Here is a 16,847-nt window from a genome sequence, read left to right on the forward strand (position 1 = left end):
CAACAGGCTTCTGAACTCAGCTGGAGATGAAGGCTGCTTCCTCCTCACCAGCAACATTGTGCTGATTGTGTCCTTCTGCAGGGCAGCTGCTCTCAGCTTCTGCTAAACTGTGTGCTCAATATGGAATGTGGAAGAGATGAAACTATGGGTGCTGGGAGAAGACTCTGGACATAAATAGTGTAGTTGATATTCTGGTAGGGAGGGAGATAAGAAAGGAAAATGAAGCAATTCATAATTTTCTAACATATATATTACTTAGCCTGTGAAAGTTTAATAATCTCTGTCTTTTGGTCTTCTTCCACATACTCTCTCTGCTGTCTGGGCTTTCCCATGTGTCAAATGACCAAAACACTTCAATGCTTCCTGAACTGCACTCCCAATGAAGGATAGGATAAGGCAGGACAGGAGAGGATACAGTAGAGGGCTGGAACGACCTACAGTGTTCTATACTTTGTTCTTGAAATGAGCAGAGTAACCTCCTTCAAAGCACCTACTGTGAAATCTACAGTCCATGACAAGGTTCCAAGGCCTGGAAAGATACCTGAGTCAGCAGAGCATGCCCACCTGGAGTCTATAATATCAGCAGGTGCATCAGCTTAATGCTCAAAAGAATAGTATAAATGCATTTCTCCAGCCATCAGAAAGTGCATTAAATTTGTGCAATTTGCCCCTACATTCTCCAAACAATTACGTAAAACCAGCCTGCATTTCCTTTCCTCTTACTGTGGGGTGAATATAATTCTCTCTGAAAAAATTCTGCATCTGAAAGAAGATGTTAATTTGCAGGAATGATTAATAGTTCTGCTGACTGCTAAAAATCCAGTTAGAGCAGTTAGGGTATGATGGCTTTACGGGAGCGGGATAAAGTTTATTTGATTTTCTGTAACTGAGTGTCCTCAGCTGAACCTACCAACCCTTTGCTGTGCAAGGATTGTAACTCCCACTGCAGTTGGCTCAGCCTCCATTTCTATTTTTAGTGCAGATCTTGCTCCTTTTTTAGTCCTGATTGCACAGCCAGAACTGCGTTCTCAGCAGCTCAGTGAAAAGCCTGCCTGTTCCATTTTATAACTTTTCCAGACAAAAAGATGGGAAGCCTGCAGCTTTCCAAACACTCTTATTTTTAAGAGCTTGCAATATGATACAGCCCAAAACCCAAGGGCTGAATGAATCCCTGCTGAAATACTATTGAATTTTCTGGAGTTTTATTCAGCATTAATTTGGCTGCTAGTAAGATAGTTGGGATATTAAAACATTAAAAAACAAATAAACCCACCCCCCCATACACACAAAAGCAACCAAACAACAACCAAAAGCAAAAAACAAAAAACCCTTCTTCACCGTAAGTACTTAAAAAGATATTTATCAAAAAGGTAATAACATACATCTGGATCAAATCCTCTAGACAACATGCTATCTTCTTTAGATTCATAGTTTATAAATCCAATTGATGAAAGCAACTACTAGCCAAGAAAGAAAGAAACAAGGAAAAATGGAAAACACTGAGTTTGAAGATTCTCTAAGCAGGGACGACCACACAGAAGCAATTTTCTGGCACTCAATTAAAACCACTCAATTAACATTTTTGAGCAAAGCTTTCCCACTGTAGCTAGAACAGACAGAGTTGCTGTAGTTATGTCTGCATTAGCTACAGTGCTTCACTTTTGCTTAAAGGGTTTGCTTCTGCAATATCTTCTTAGTGATATATACTTAGGACGTTATATTTCAGTGTGTTGTACACATTAAAAAAAAAAAAACAAGATTAAGATGATTAAGGCTGTTGTTAGGCTGTAAACACACAACCTACATTGCTAATACAAGTATAACACATCCTTATCTACATGTACTGAAATATGTTGCCAATAGTGTGATAACACTTTGCATCTTACTATACACCTAAATCAAGCATACCTGCAAATATCATTTTATTCTTAACCCAAGGTAAAAAGTCATATCCTCGTATGCACAGATCTCTTCTTAGAAAAAATCCTAAAGCCTTCCCACCTGCAACAAATTTCTAAAGAACTGTTATGCTACTCAGGCAGTAATCAGTGAATTCAGTCATCTTTATTGGACACGTAATGACATCCAACATCCCTCTTGCAGTGGGGGAGACTGACTGCAGATGGAGATTTCCCTCAGCTTCCCCTGCATTCAGGCAGTTCACTAGTCCTTTTATGCCACACTGAGAACACAAAGGCAGATTCAAAAGAAAATTAACTGGAAGAGTAAAGGAATTAAAATCAGTGAAGGAATTGATAGACTAGCATATTCTTATTGTAAATTCAGGGATTTAATTAGCCCCCAGTCAAACACTGGACAAATCAAAGCCAATAACAAACGGAAGGACCATTAAAAGTAGATATTCAGCAAATCTGAATTTACATATTTTGTGTGCCTCAAACACCCAATTCATTCTATGAAAACGGAGGGTGTTCCAAACCTATGAAATCAGGTTCATTATCTCGATTTAAATAACACAAAGCTTGAAAGAGAGAAGCTGAATGCCACAAGAAGTAAGTACTATCACTATCTCAAAGGCACAAGGTTTGAAACCGAAAGGACTGGAAGTTATCAACTGAAAATAAAAAAAACCAAGTACTTAAAAGCCTGTTTTTTCTAGCTGGCATCAGGAATATTGTACCCTTGTACCCTAAATAGAGACCATGGAAATCTGGCTAATGAGGGTATGTACTCTCTTGGCTGTGGTTTTCAGTGCTACATGCAGAGCTGAAACTCTAACAAATTTAGGGGGAAAAAAAAAGAAAAAAAAAAAAAAAAAGGAAAAAATATACCAGCACTGCTAGATGTCAAAGCTAAAACCAGGCCAATGGAGTCATAACTATAGTGCAAAATGTATAAATTTTCCTCCAATTTATATTCTGGACATAGTTTTTAATAATAAAAATGTCTGCTGAATCCATTTGGAAGAAAAACTTGTCAAAGAGTGTATTGCTTTGTTTTTAATTCAACACTACGAAGTGGACAAATGATGAGTGCTTTGTGTCTGATGAGCAACTATTTCTGTATTTTGTTCAGAATGACCACGTCTGTGTTTTGAGTTAGGAAATGTGCATAACATCAAAATAAAATTATTCAAGTGCCATTTTACCTCAAAATGAAGTAGGTCACTTTGAAGTCAGCTTTGATGGCCAGTTCTGTTGTTACTCCTTTTTTTGTTGGTTTTTTTTCGTTGGTGTTTTAAGAGCATCAGCCTGTTCCCTCAGCACCACTTAATCACTGGTAACTTTCATGGAGAGCAAACAAAAGGCCTCTTTTATTTATCCATTATGTTACTAAGAGGTGAGAACAGCTTGATGCAAATGAAAATCATTAAAGCATTCTGTGCTACCATTAACTGTCTGAATATCTGCCTATGCAAATACAGCACACAACCCAGTGAAACTGCAGCCTCGTGACCTACCGCATTGAAAATCTATGCCTTATGACTCTCTTAACCCAACAGTTAAAATACTCCGTGTGATGTGCCTCTGTAAGCACTTAGTTTGGATGGGCATGGAAACGAAGTGTAAGCCATTACACAGAAACATACTCCATTTCAGAAACCCCTTCACCGTGACTGGCCAAGTGGTAACATCAGAGCTATCTGATTCATTACAGTGCTGCAGTATGAAGCTAAAATGTGATTGCTCAGATGTGAACCTGCATGCAATTACACCCAGAACTTCACTTAAGTAAGCAGTCCCATTTAAGACAACATGAACACATCATAATGCAAAACCACGAACGGTCTGCAGATTACAGGCCTAATTAGATATAAAATCTACTGACTTCATTCTTCAGAACTCTGTCCTTTGCATAGTCACTTATCCCCATGCAACTGAGCACAGAACTGCTCTCGCTTAGTAGCACCCTACCCAACAATAAAGATGAGTAAATGTATGGAGCTGGAGAGCAGAAGTAGTACTTAGCAACCAGAGTGCATGAGAACCTTTGTATTCCTAAGAATTCTAACCAAACACATACATATGCCAGCTTAGAAAGCACGTCAGAGGAGGCCAATAACTGCTGCTCATTTTATCTCCTTGGTGAAATTTAGGTTAGCCATCAGGCAACAATTTACTTCGAATGTCTAAGAGCTTTTCTAGATGTAATTTTGGCAGAAGTAAGGGATATCTCACCCTCCTTTGGGACACATACCTTTGTTACCTACTCTTACACCACAGAACAGAGGTTAGGACAATGTGTTATTCAACAGCAGCTGGAAAGGAAATGGTTGATTGGATTCTGTGCCTTTACTGCTTGAAGGACTTAAATCAGCCTCTCCTGTCTGGTAGGAGAGTACTCCCATCAGCAGAGGCCTGTGTACAAAGCATCTCTTACATCCACCTTGAGATTTTGACAGTCTGTGCTGGGGAATGGAAGACACCCGGGCCAGAAAGAATAAGGATACTTTAATCTCCTAGGCTGCTTATGTATTTTCATTAAGCAGTAATTATACACCTTGAATGCACAGTACTGAGTGCAGGGACTAAGGACTCAAAGGCAAGTGCTCTTATTACTTATTTATTTGAATATTATGAAATTAATGTATTTGAGGCACTTAGAAAAGAAAGAAATTCAGTGGGACTGAAGACCCCCCTAGAAGTCTTCTTCTGAGCTTGGCAAAGTGGAACACTCAAAAAACCTTATCTGAGTCACTCTTGCTCCACCTGTACTGTTTAATAGAGTGGTACCATGGAATAAATTGAACATCAGACTGCTCATCACCTGCACTGCCAAGCTGGTAATATGCTGCGTGGCAGCTTTGGCCCATAACAACCATCTGGAGTGATGCTGCCAATTGGCTCAGGGGACAACATTTGGACACAGGGAGACCCAGCCAACTCTCTGGCCTTCATTATTTCATAATATTGCATAAATGTAATGTATGGTAAGGAACATTACAAAGAACCCAATAAGGAAATTATGAATTCTTCTGTCACAGTATAATTAACGCCAAGTAATTTGGATTTTTATTTTACCTCTAAAGTAAAAATGTTTCCATTTTATTGATGACTGAATTAAAATTAGCTAGAAATAATTTGTTTTTATTAAGGACATAGATAAAAGATAAAGATACTCTGAAGGACCTTGAAAAATATAAATACTACTGATTTCTTTTGCTTAAAATAACCAATTTTTGCATTACTGCAAGCAAAAAGTAATTTTTACCTGCTAGGTGAAGAAGAAATTAGGGAACTGACTAGTGATCTAGTGCTGGAGCAATGGAGACAAACTCAGGTTACTGGCAGTGAAATCTTCATCACAAAACTGGTTTACAAAGTTGCAGCAAGAACATGCAGTCTTTCAATAGTTGTTTGGGTTTTATTTTGCCAACAACAAGTAAGTGAAGGTGGAGGTTTTGGAGTAAGAAATCCAATTTCCTTCTCTAAACAAACAGATTAAAAACAAACAACACAACACCCTTATTCATGGCAGTAGAAAAGTACAATCTGTTTTCTAATAGATAGTAACCATAACTGCTATCTTCAGACAATGAAAAAAAACATCAAGAGCTGCAACAAAGATACTATCTAACCAAAGATGTATGCACTTTTCTCAGAGCACAAGAGGTCTCGGCACTGGCAGTTCTTGTCTCAAATGCCCACACCTAATGCCTTACTTCAGAATGATACAGTTTTGCAGACTAGACCTCGATTACATTTGATTTACTGACTGATTCTCTTCTGTTTCCTTTTAAAGATAAAGAATGTGTTTAAAGCAGAGTGTGAGAATGCCATCACTTCTTGGAAGGCTGTTCCCTCTCTGAACAATCTGATACATTTTCACAGTTTTTTTTCAGTATAACCATTTCCTATTTTCCCTGTGTTAATAGTTCCAATCTACAATCACTTTCTTTTGCAAAAAGCACGGTCCTAGTGAGAACACATCACTTAAGTATTAGAATAAAAAATCCAAATAAGTCAAAAGCCTATATTCTGTCCTGAGAAAAACAGATACTCAAAATACTATCTCCACAAAATATCTTTTAAAGTAGCATATGAAAAGGAAGATGAAGGTGCTGTGGGTAGGGAGACTGAAGAAGGCACTGTGTTTATAGTTTATGGATTTGGGGGCTAGTGTTGTTTGATATTATTACCCAAGCCATTAAGTTACCACTTTTGAAGGAAAACGGCTATCACTGAATTTCTAACTAAAGCAGCTGCAAGACTACTTAAGAGACACCACATTACAGCAGAATCAAGTCTCAGTCATTTAACTGCACAGCTTCCAGAGTAAAAGTATCTGATTTCTGTACCTGACTAGAAGTTCATAACCACCACACAAGATTTTCTCCCTAGAAACTGGAAACAGAATTATGGTGTCTCTCCTTCCTAATTGCCACTAACATACCACATCAGAATAACAGATAACATTTTATAAATTTGTGTTCTTCCTAACTTTGTATCTCCAACTGTATCTATCTCATGCTTTAAGATATACAACGATCAATATACTGGCAAGAAAATTAATTTTATTTGCAAGTTTCCAAAATTGTTGAGGTAGATATGTGTGCTGATGAGGTTTGTACTTACAGTGTCAGCCTTTATTAGACATTACACCATAATTGCTGATCCACATTAGTAATGATATTTTTATACATCAAGCACGCACCGTAGTATTTATATAGGGAATATATATTTAGGAAGACCATATTCTGGATGAATTTCAGCTCTAGTAATATCTTTCCAGGATTACCTTTTGTAGCAGAAATGTTAAGTCATGGCTTGAAACAGTGAGCAGCTGGTGGAAGGCAGGGCCAACCCAGGGGAGTTCAGGTGTATGCAATGCACCTGAGTGACTGGAAGGGGTGGAGCCAGGATCCACCCCTTCCCAAGCCTCATTTAAGGATTGGCAGTGAAGGTAAGGGTATCTTGCTGGAGAGCTCTGTATCCCCGAAGTCTTCTAAAGGTAAGCAGCTTCTTTCCTCTATTTCTGTGCCCACAGCTGCTGCATTTGAGCAAACTCCCTTGCTGCAGCCTAGGACCATGCTACTCTGCTGTTGTTGCTGTGCTTTCCATTCTGTTATACCTTTACACCACTCTGTTTGCATTGCCTTTTTCCCAGATGTGCCATCTGCCTACCAGTGTCTAAAAATACTTACAGTATTATTAATTAGCAGCTATTATTTGCATCTTCAAATGGAAATAAGCTTTGTTTTTTTTTGTTTTTTTGTTTTTTTTTTTAAGAAAGAGTTAGGAAGTGCAACTATGTTAACTGATCAATATCACATCAAAATAAAACACTAATAATTGCTGGCTAAATATTAAATCTCCAGCAAATAGTTCTATGGCATTCTGTAGCTTTCTGCATTTTAAGAGGATACATCTAAATGTACCTACCCCATTCATTACACCATTCATTTATCCCGCTCCTGATTATTTATGCACATTAAGATCTGCACTAGAGGAAGAAAATCCCTGAAAACACTGAAAAAAAAGCCAGCAGTACTGAGAAAAAGAACAGCACTAAGAAGTATTATGGGAAAGCTGTTTAAATGAGGTTTCAGTAGCCATGAAAATCATTTGGTTGTGAACATATATAAGAACACTACCTTTGAAATCTTAAGCCATGCTAGGCTTACCCTTAGGACAAGCATGTCTGAAAACATTAGCCATAAAGACCACCAGACTCCTAGGCAGTATCTAGTTTACAAGGAAAAACAACACTCTTCCCAATAGCCAAAACATAAGGTCTGAAGGAAGTCTTTAGGTGTTACATATCACAATTTCAGGAAAGCATCTGTTACTCTTGTGAAACCTCTAAGTCGCTCAGAATGCACTGGATGGATTACAGTGCTGAGTGAGAGATGATTAGACAAATAAGGAATGTATAAAAAACTCTGAAGCTTAAGGAAAACAGGGCTCGAGATAAATCTGAAAACTGATAGCAAATAAAAGACTTGCATGAAAAAGGACATGCAACAATGTATCTGTGTGTGTGTATGGTGCCAAAGGAACTGTCATGAGGCCCTGTTTTCTTTAACATCTTCATTAATCTTTGAGAGGCCATGATGTGGACATCTATGAGGATACGGAGGTTTATCAAAGTAATTATAGGGGCTAAAATTCTGTCAGAAAACAGCAAGATGGAGGTAAGTACAGGAAAAAAAGCAAGCTACTGCTATGGAAAATACTGAGGGAAATACTCTGGAACATATTCAATGGGATGGAAATAACCCTAAGGCATAATATTTGTAAAGAATCTAAGGATAACAAACAAGCAGAAACTACAAATAAATTTGTAATAGAATATCAACAAAAGACTAATTTAGATTTGACTTGCGTACTTAGAAGTACTGCATCCTAGTGCAGGAAGGTAACAGTTTCTCTCCATGTAGCTTTAGGGCAGACTGCAGAGCATTTTCTCTGTGAACAACCAGCTGAGCCACTCGAGCCTCTTAGTGAACCAAATGTTAATATCATCTGGCAATTCATTCTGTCCTACATGCAGAGGTCATATGGGTACCTAAAACAACGTAAATGGCTCTATCTAGACACAAATCATAAATTCTTTATCCGTGCTCCTTGTAACCACACCTGGAATTCACCAATGAGTCCCAGGCATATTACCAAAAAGATCTCCGTAAATTGGATGGAATTCCCATAAAAATAACAGAAATCCTTTGGGGGCTGGAAAGACTCAAAAGGAAAAGTTGCAAACATAAGCAACTGTAGCTTATGGTCAGCAAATGAGAAGTTCAAAATCTTTTTTTTTTAACATTCATTTTGTTCTGAAAAACTCTTCAAAAGGAGGAAACACCAAAAAGGGGGGGGGGGGGGGGAAAAGAGGTAATAAAAAGGAAGACAGACAATAGAGGAAATTTTAAACTGTGTTCTAAACTACAGGTAGTTGACTTAATGGGGGGAGGGGGAATAGTTGGTATCTGGAACAGCAGCATAAAGTATGCATTCATATATTACAGAAACCAGAACTGACAGAGACGGAGAAAGCATTTAATAGGCCTCTGCCATCTTTAATTTAATCTTAAAGCACTTTAAGTTTATTCTGCTGGTGACTCTTCTATCTCTTCCAGGATAACAGATGGCTGTTTGTGATCAACATACTAGACAGAAGCTTCTTTCACTTTAATGCATGAATGGAGAATGCTGCTTGTAAGTCAGGTTACAAGGCAGAACAGGTGATTTCACCACTTACCATCCAGCCCCATTTTTGTGATTCATTCATGAAAACACATTTCACATTTTGAAACAATGAAAATTCAAATAATAACCACATGTGTACATACAGTCAGCTGCATAGATTATATGAGGCTGATAGGACATTCTGCAATTACACTACTTGGAAACTTTCCACTATGGAATCTTTTAAATTACTTATTTGAATCATTTGGGTTAACTCTCTTTGCCTCAGATAATGTTTTTTTCCAGTGGAGAGTTTCAGCTAAATGTTTTGGCTACTTATAAGAACAAGAATATGAAAAATTGTTTGCTGGTTTAAAAACAGTTCTTACAGCCATTTACCTCAGCTTCACTGTATGGAATAGAAATTTCAGAGTTTGGTAGCATGATGTATGTGTACATACAAACAATATATTTTTTTTGTAAACCCCACCAAGTCGCACACAATTTATCTTGGGAAGGGATAATGTATGTAAGATGTAAAAATAAAAGTAATTATTTTTACAACAAAAGCTATTCAAATGCTCAACCACTTTTTCCCTTTTACTGCATGACTTGCCAGTAACTCTCACTGACAAACATACCATTAACACAAACACTGTTAATGTTCAAATGTTAGATGCCATTACACATAGTTTTATCTTTTATGGCCATACCCAACTCTTACAGGCATCTAGTTTTTTAATAGCTTTGATTCAGCAACATTGCTCATATAACAGCTCTAGTAGTACTCCTCAATTATCTAAGACTTAATTAGTTCATCTTAATCAAATTTTACCTATGAACTTCTTTTTGTCATACATCCAGCTGCTAAACTTGACTTGTTGCTATACTGTTAGCTGCTCTCTAACAACATGTGTTACACTAAACTCATTACAGAACCATATAAATATTGTTCATGACAACATGCCATTCTCTTAACATAGGAGGAAAGCTCAACCCCTTTTTGACATACAGAATTCCATCAGCAGAGAGTAGATCAATATTGCCTCATCTCTGAATCCAACATAATGCATTTACTGTCAATTTTCTTGTATTATGTATATGCTGTTAATATGATTTTTAAATAAAAGTAGTATAGTTCTGCTTTGTTACATACGTGAAAATCTTTATTCATTTTTACATTTCAGATGATATTGTTTCCTTGAGTACTTATGTGTTCTCCTGTATGCACATTCACTGGTAGGTTCTTCTGATGTTAGGCCAAGGTAAGACCTGAAAATGTTGGAGGAAAAAAGAGTTATCATCAAATAACTTCCAATTAAAACTTTTTGTTTGAAATGTAAATTGCTAAATCCAAATGCAACTCAGGAAACAAAATGGTTTAAAAGTAGTTTTGCGTTTTCATATAAACATTTTGTATAAGAATTTGTATACGTAACTTATTTGCATACATGTGGAAGGTGATGGTATAACCTGCTGCAGTGTATTTCATACAGCTAAGGTTTTCTGAAATGAAAACATGGCATAGAATGTGTTTTGTGCAATGATGATGAAAGCTCTTTCTTCTAATGGCTAAATCGTCTGTATCAATTAGAGGAACCCATAATTGAAATGTTCAGTGAACTACATGCAATTCTAAAATTTTGATCATCAGATGCAGTCATGTGATAAACAGCAAAGAATATCACAGAACCTCCTTTGGTAGCCTGATCAACTTCCATAATAAAGCTTGCTACAAAGCTCTGCTCTCCTACTTCCACACAGAAGAGACTCTCTCCTCCATTGGTGAGAAATCTTTCATGTCCAGTTAATCTCCAGCTTAAACTTATTATGACCAGTTTGTAGCTAATCATTCTACATCAGTACTGTTCTTTTGCTTAAATATTTTTTCTTCCTGCTTATGCCAAAGTTAGCGATATACTTACAAACTTCACTCATGTTCTCTTTCATTGTTTGTTTTCCTAGATGGAGTGATTCTTATCTTCTCTTGATGACTTAAAAAATAGCCCAAATAAGCTAGGACCAAGATCTTGTACAATCACACTGATGTAACAATTGCTTTCATGGAAATAACCTCATGCATTTTAGGCCTGACTCTCGGAACTTTTCTTCTGCCACTTCTGGTTAAGGAGTTTCTAGTTCAGAGCAGAAAATTCTTAGCTATTTTCAAGTTCAAAACACTGCACTTGATATGCAAGACAAGATATTACAATGCTTCTATTTAAATGCAAGCCAGACAACTCTTCCTATGTATATCTGTTTTCCAAAATTAAGGTTATCAGCAACTTTTATTTATGTACTAAATAAAACACTCCTGTAGATGTTAAATGGCAGAGTCTGCTTGTAGAGACAGCTTCTAGTTTTATAGTCCTCTTTTCCCATTAGAAATTCTTTATGCACCAAACTTAATTTCTCATATGGCGCTAAACTGAATCTTTTTCTTGGAGCACAAATTAACCCTAATTCATTTCCTTTGTCAGTAAAATAAATTATATTAAAAGGAAAAATAAATGAACAAAACCCAAAACAATCCCTCCCACAACTATACCTTTAATACAGGAAAGATTTTTCTTTCATGTTCATGTTTTTTCATTCTATGTTGTTTATTTTTTTTTCCCTAGGCCCCACATACTGCAACAGTTGCCCGTAATGCTTTCTTGGGTTCTCTTTCAAATGTATTTATCTTCCAATCACGTGGCACCATTCTTGCTCTGACAGGTTTACTAAGAATCATCGCTAAAAGACTGCTTTAATACTTTCCAAGTATTTTCACACTTGAGATGAGGCCAGTTTTCTCATCAGTTTTCTAGTGGCAAAACATTGGTGTGAGATCATTAATTAAATGTGTTATCGCTCTGATTCTGACAGAACCCAACTGCATCACACATCAGAGCCAATTGCCTAGCCTGAATCTATTGACTAAGAATTATTATTTTCTCTTGTTAAGAGTTCTCATGAATTAGAATCTTAAGCACTATTTCCAAAGCACAGTCGCCTCTACAAATGAATTCTGCAACCCAAGTGGCTCTTTAAGCCAGTCTGGTAGCCTGGGAGTTGCTCAGCTTCTTGCTTTTTGCTTACATTTTTATCTGCTGACAGCCATGCAGCACTTGACTTTCCAGCGATATGTAGTACAGTGGGCATGCACAATGCTGCCTCAAATTATAGCAAGAGTAGGTCTAACTACTGAGAGCATAGGAAAGGTTTGTCGGGACTCTCATATAACGAATTTGCCTATGATGACCATGCCAATAAAAAGAGACCTTAGAAATACCAAATGCCCTGAAAGTTAACAGGAACTCAAACATGGATACACGAGTCAATTATGAAGTTAGGATGTATTGTATAAAATGTTACCCTCTGTACAATAGTCTAATCTTCTATCACCAAGTTCTTTTGGATTTTGCTATTATAATCAGGCATTTGCAAAAGATGGCTTTTCCCTGACCTAGTTAGTTCTGGCTGCTCACAACTGCAGTTATACATTTTTGGGGAACTGCAAATAACATTTTTGAACAGTTTTTCTAAGTAGGCATACAGTATGAGGTAAGAGAAAGAAGAGACTGAAATGTCTTTTGTTAAGAAAAGCATAGCTGTACTGATTTTATTCTATGTGGACATTGCAACTTTAAAGAAAATAATGAGTTTTGATGGTAACTAATATTACTAATACTCATTTTTTTTACTGTACAGCTGTTTAACTGCATGATTAGAAGCAGTTATATATGCAAGCTTGATTATTTTCATGTAAATACATGGCTGGCTAATGGGGAGAAGAGCTGCTGCTTAGCAACTGGAGGAGCAGAGAAAGGGGGTGCTTGCTTTAGAACAGGAAACTGAATAAAACCTTGCAGAGTACACACAGCATTTGAAGATACCATGGAAAATGGGTGGCAGTGCTTTGCAACCATGATGCTTCCTTTTGTAATCACTGACATCCTAGGATGTCAGCGTTTTCAGGTTGTAAAGGATAAACTCCATCAAAAATCATTTGTAATAGATGCACACAACGTGAACGAACAACAAATAAGGTAAGTACAAAGGACAAACCCTGACACACAAGCTAAAAAGCAGGAAAATGCAGGAGAATCCAGAGGCAGACTTTGTTTCTGTTCTCTACTGTAAGGGTTAAAATGACAATGCTATCAATGCTCCTCAGACCTCAGTGCCTTAAACTAGTGATCAACTTATGCTACCATAAGCCAGTACTGCCGGAAGAAGCCTTCTTTTTTGCTCCCTGTTATTCAAACTCAGCCCCTGCTCTGTCTCCTCCACTGTGCAAGCACAGGCCTTTCTACATTCATAATGAGGCAGACGATGGACCTGATCTAGGTTAAAACCAAGCCAAAACTTTTAGTTGGATCACTTTTACCTGGATCAGCACCTGGATCGAGTTTATTATGCAGTCACTCCACTACTAGGAGGAGGAAGGCAGGGGACCTCTCCTGACAGTGCTGGCTCAAACCTTTTCTGAAAATACCTTCTCATCCTGGCGTGACCACACATCCTTTGTGTGACTGCAAGAATATGAAAGCAGAAGTGCGTTCTATGAAATGAAGAGAAACTGAAAAAGCATATTTCAGAGGAAGTACCTAAGAGATGTCTTCATGACTGAGACTACCACTTGGATCACACACTATTCGTATCAAGAAGGAAAGTCCCTTAGATTTTTTTTTTTAAGATCCCTGACAACATTTTCAGGAATTGAAAGCTCGTATGGACAAGAATCTGGCTCCAGTTTAGGTATTAGTGTTGTCTCAGTCCTGTCATCTTCCTTTTTCAACAGTTCTTCTTAATTCAAAACACAGCCCTCTCTGATTTAACAAACAAAAAATGTTTAGTTGTAATAGAAGAGTGGATGACGTGCTTTAGTGACTCCTGGCTTGTGCTTCTAAAAAGTGATTCTTGCTATCTACACTATGCTATTGTGGGAAACTGCTTCCTGTTCAGCAGAGCTGGCAGATGTGAACTTGTGCCTGCACATCAAGCACAATGCTTGTTTAGAAGAAGCCAGAATATCCAGCAGCTTAAATGCCTTGGGTTATGTACCAGCCCAGCTGAGGTGCAGATACATACTGTGTTCTGTTGCCTGGGTACATACCAACAGAATACAGCAGCGGATCAGTATCTCACAGAAGTGGACTGCTGGTGTTGTAGTATCTTAAGGGGCAACATAGCACATCTGTCAGTGTTGAAAGCCATTAAGCAGTCAGTGAAGTAAGAGTGGTGGGAAGATGCAATACTCAGGAATTCAGACAATCGTGTAGACAGACAAGAGTGTAGAAGGGAGTGGTGCTCATACTGAAGTTCTATGGAAAATCAGGGAAATGCAGCAATTAAGCAACAGTACCAAACGCATTCAAGTAGCAAGGGCTAGAAATTACTGCTTAGCAACATGTTCCACCAGTGACCTTCTAGTGATTTATTAGTCTTCATGAAAATCAAGCGTTTCTAAAAAGAATATTCTTTAATTTCCAAAGGGTTTCTAAATATCAGCATGACCAAAAAAAAAAAAAAAAAGTTGTAGCTCAGATATATTTTCATTGTAACAGTTTGGGTTTCAACCCTACTGCAAATCCTGACTTCTGTGATGCAAGACTTCTCGAAGACGAGGTGATTTGACATTTTTTTACTTTTGTTTGCATAAAAGCAAGCTTCAGAAGGAAAAGAGAGGCAGGCCAGTGGAAACAGTGTACAAAGGGAGAGCAAAGGGAGAGCAGGACAGCAGCTACCCTTGGAGCAGACAGGCGAGCTTCCTGCTCATTACAGTGAAAAAAACGAAGGGTAGCAACTGCCTGGCCTGTCTTTTGTTTAAGTCTAAAACCAAAACATATGTAAGGAAAATGTGAAACAGATGTTCCACATATTGGACTTCTGTCATATTTTACAGATTTCTACATTTGTCTCCCGCCATCCAGCCCTGCACCCATACGTAACATTGTAATTCTGGGTACATCTACCAATATTCTGCTTTTTTAAAGGCAGTCCTTGCACACAGCCAACTCTTCTGGTATTTTTTCCCCACAGCCTCAGCTCTGAGACAAAGACACTACAAGAGGAAACACAGCTGGAGGCGTTGGTTACCATTTTAAATCAAAACCCACCCCAATGAGCCGAAAATTATGAGGTGAGCTCTCCTAGAGGCCCAGGGACCAAATCAAGAGCCCCAAATCCCCCCGATTCCCACTCAAATCACAAACGGGGGCTGAGACGCACCTAGCTTCCACAACTCTTTATTTTTTTCCCCACGGTTTAACGCCGGTTTCTTAGGCGCTTCCCCACTTCTGGGATTCGAGCAGGAAGGCGCCTCATCCCCTCCCCCTCAGCGAGCCAAGGTCGAAGGCTGCGGCGTTCGGGCACGGCACGGCCCGACCTCCCCTCGCGGCGCGGGGCACGGAGCGGAGCGGCAGTTGGGAGGAGCGGGGCGGGTCGCGAGCACAGCCCGGCCCAGCCCCCGGCCCAGCCCCGCCGCTCCGCCGCAGCGCGCCCGGCCCCGCCCCGCCGCAAACCAACCGCCGCCCTGTGCGCGCCCGCCCGCCGGAGGGGGCGCACTGCTGGGCGGGAGCGCGGCCCGTGCGCTGCGGTGCGGCCCCGCGGGCGACGGTCGGGGAACGTCGCGGCCGCCCTCGGCGCTTCCCGGCCGCCCGCCGTGCTTTTATGTTGTATCTCGGCGCCGTTAATCCCCGCCGCGTGCCGACTCACCTTCCCGCAGCGAGGCGACTCGGCATCCAAAATGGCGGCCGGCCCGCCTTAACCCAATGGCGGCGCATCGGCGCTCCCCGGTCCGCCCCACCGGCGGCTCGGGCTTCCGCGAGCCTCGCCCCGAGCCCGCACGGCCGAGCGCCGGGCCGCCGAGCCCCCCTTCCGGAGGGAGCGGCCGGAGCAGAGCGGCGGGCGGACATTTTCCTCGCCCCCCTCCCCTCGTTCCCGGGGCGGGATGCGTATGCGTGAGCCCCGCGTCCTCCCCCCGCCGCTCCCCGAGTGGTTGCGCCCGTGACATCATCATCATGGCAACAACAGCTGCAGCCCGGAGCCGGGGCGCCGCCGCCGAGGCGTACGCGCTGCTGCGGGGGGAGCAGCCCGCGCTGCCCCTGAGGCGCCGGCGACCGGCGGGGCTCTAGAGCCTGACGTTGAGGGGGGGGGCGACCCCGAGCGGGAGCGCGCGGCCCGCGCACGCGCCCGGCGCGGCAGCGGGCGGAGAGGGGGGAGCGAGCGGGCGGGCGGGCGAGAGGCGGACAGAAGGAGACGGCGCGCGCCTGTGTGGGGCTGCGCGCGCCGAGGAGGGGCGGGCGGGCGGGCAGGGGGCTGCGCTCGCTCCCTCGCTGCGGCGGGGGGGGCTCCGCGCCTCGCTCAGTGCGCGCCTCGGCGGTGGCGGCGGCGGCAGCGGCCAACACCATGTTCTCAGTGAGGATCGTGACCGCCGACTACTACATGGGCAGCCCGCTGCCCGGCCTGGACCCCTGCCAGTCGCACTTCCGAGAGGCCCCGACCCGGCGGGTGCCCGTCGTCAGAGTGTTCGGTGCCACCCCCGCAGGTAAGAGACCCTTCGGCGCCGGGCCGCGCTTTGTGGCGAGGGGGGGGGAGGGTGGGGGGCGCGGCCCCCTCCCCACCTGCCCGAGCCCCGGCCGCAGGTGCGCGGCCCGCGGGGCTTTGTGCGCGGCGCGGCCCGGCCGGGGCTGCCCGAGCGGCGGAGCCGTGCGCGCAGCGGGGCCGCGGCGCTCTCTCCCCTCCACCCCCCACGCCCCCCCCCCCCCCCACATA

The 16,847-nt window shown here is 41.5% G+C and overlaps 1 protein-coding gene and 1 long non-coding RNA gene across 4 annotated transcripts in view; one reads left to right on the forward strand and one right to left on the reverse strand.

The window, feature by feature from the left end:
- Positions 1-9: 9 nt before the first annotated feature.
- Positions 10-16,345, reverse strand: LOC149919079 (uncharacterized). Of its 3 annotated transcripts, XR_016464409.1 has the most exons (4): positions 15,789-16,324; positions 10,243-10,358; positions 3,110-5,389; positions 478-2,182 (listed from the first exon to the last, which is right to left on the reverse strand). It is a non-coding gene; the product is annotated as an uncharacterized LOC149919079 (long non-coding RNA). The 3 variants fall into 3 exon arrangements; XR_016464408.1 differs by lacking the exons at positions 478-2,182; positions 3,110-5,389 and adding an exon at positions 10-191 and having other exon boundaries at positions 15,789-16,223; XR_016464407.1 differs by lacking the exons at positions 478-2,182; positions 3,110-5,389 and having other exon boundaries at positions 10,225-10,358; positions 15,789-16,345.
- A 38-nt stretch (positions 16,346-16,383) lies between these two features.
- Positions 16,384-16,847, forward strand: part of REV3L (REV3 like, DNA directed polymerase zeta catalytic subunit) — a 112,792-nt gene continuing 112,328 nt past the window's right edge. The window contains exon 1 of the mRNA XM_031611347.2: positions 16,384-16,620. Coding sequence (XP_031467207.2) covers positions 16,482-16,620 — 139 coding nt within the window. The 5' untranslated portion in view covers positions 16,384-16,481. The remainder of the gene's footprint in view (positions 16,621-16,847) is intronic.

Source organism: Phasianus colchicus, chromosome 2 (genome assembly GCF_987193195.1).
Source record: "Phasianus colchicus chromosome 2, bPhaCol1.hap1.1, whole genome shotgun sequence".
Taxonomy (NCBI): domain Eukaryota; kingdom Metazoa; phylum Chordata; class Aves; order Galliformes; family Phasianidae; genus Phasianus; species Phasianus colchicus.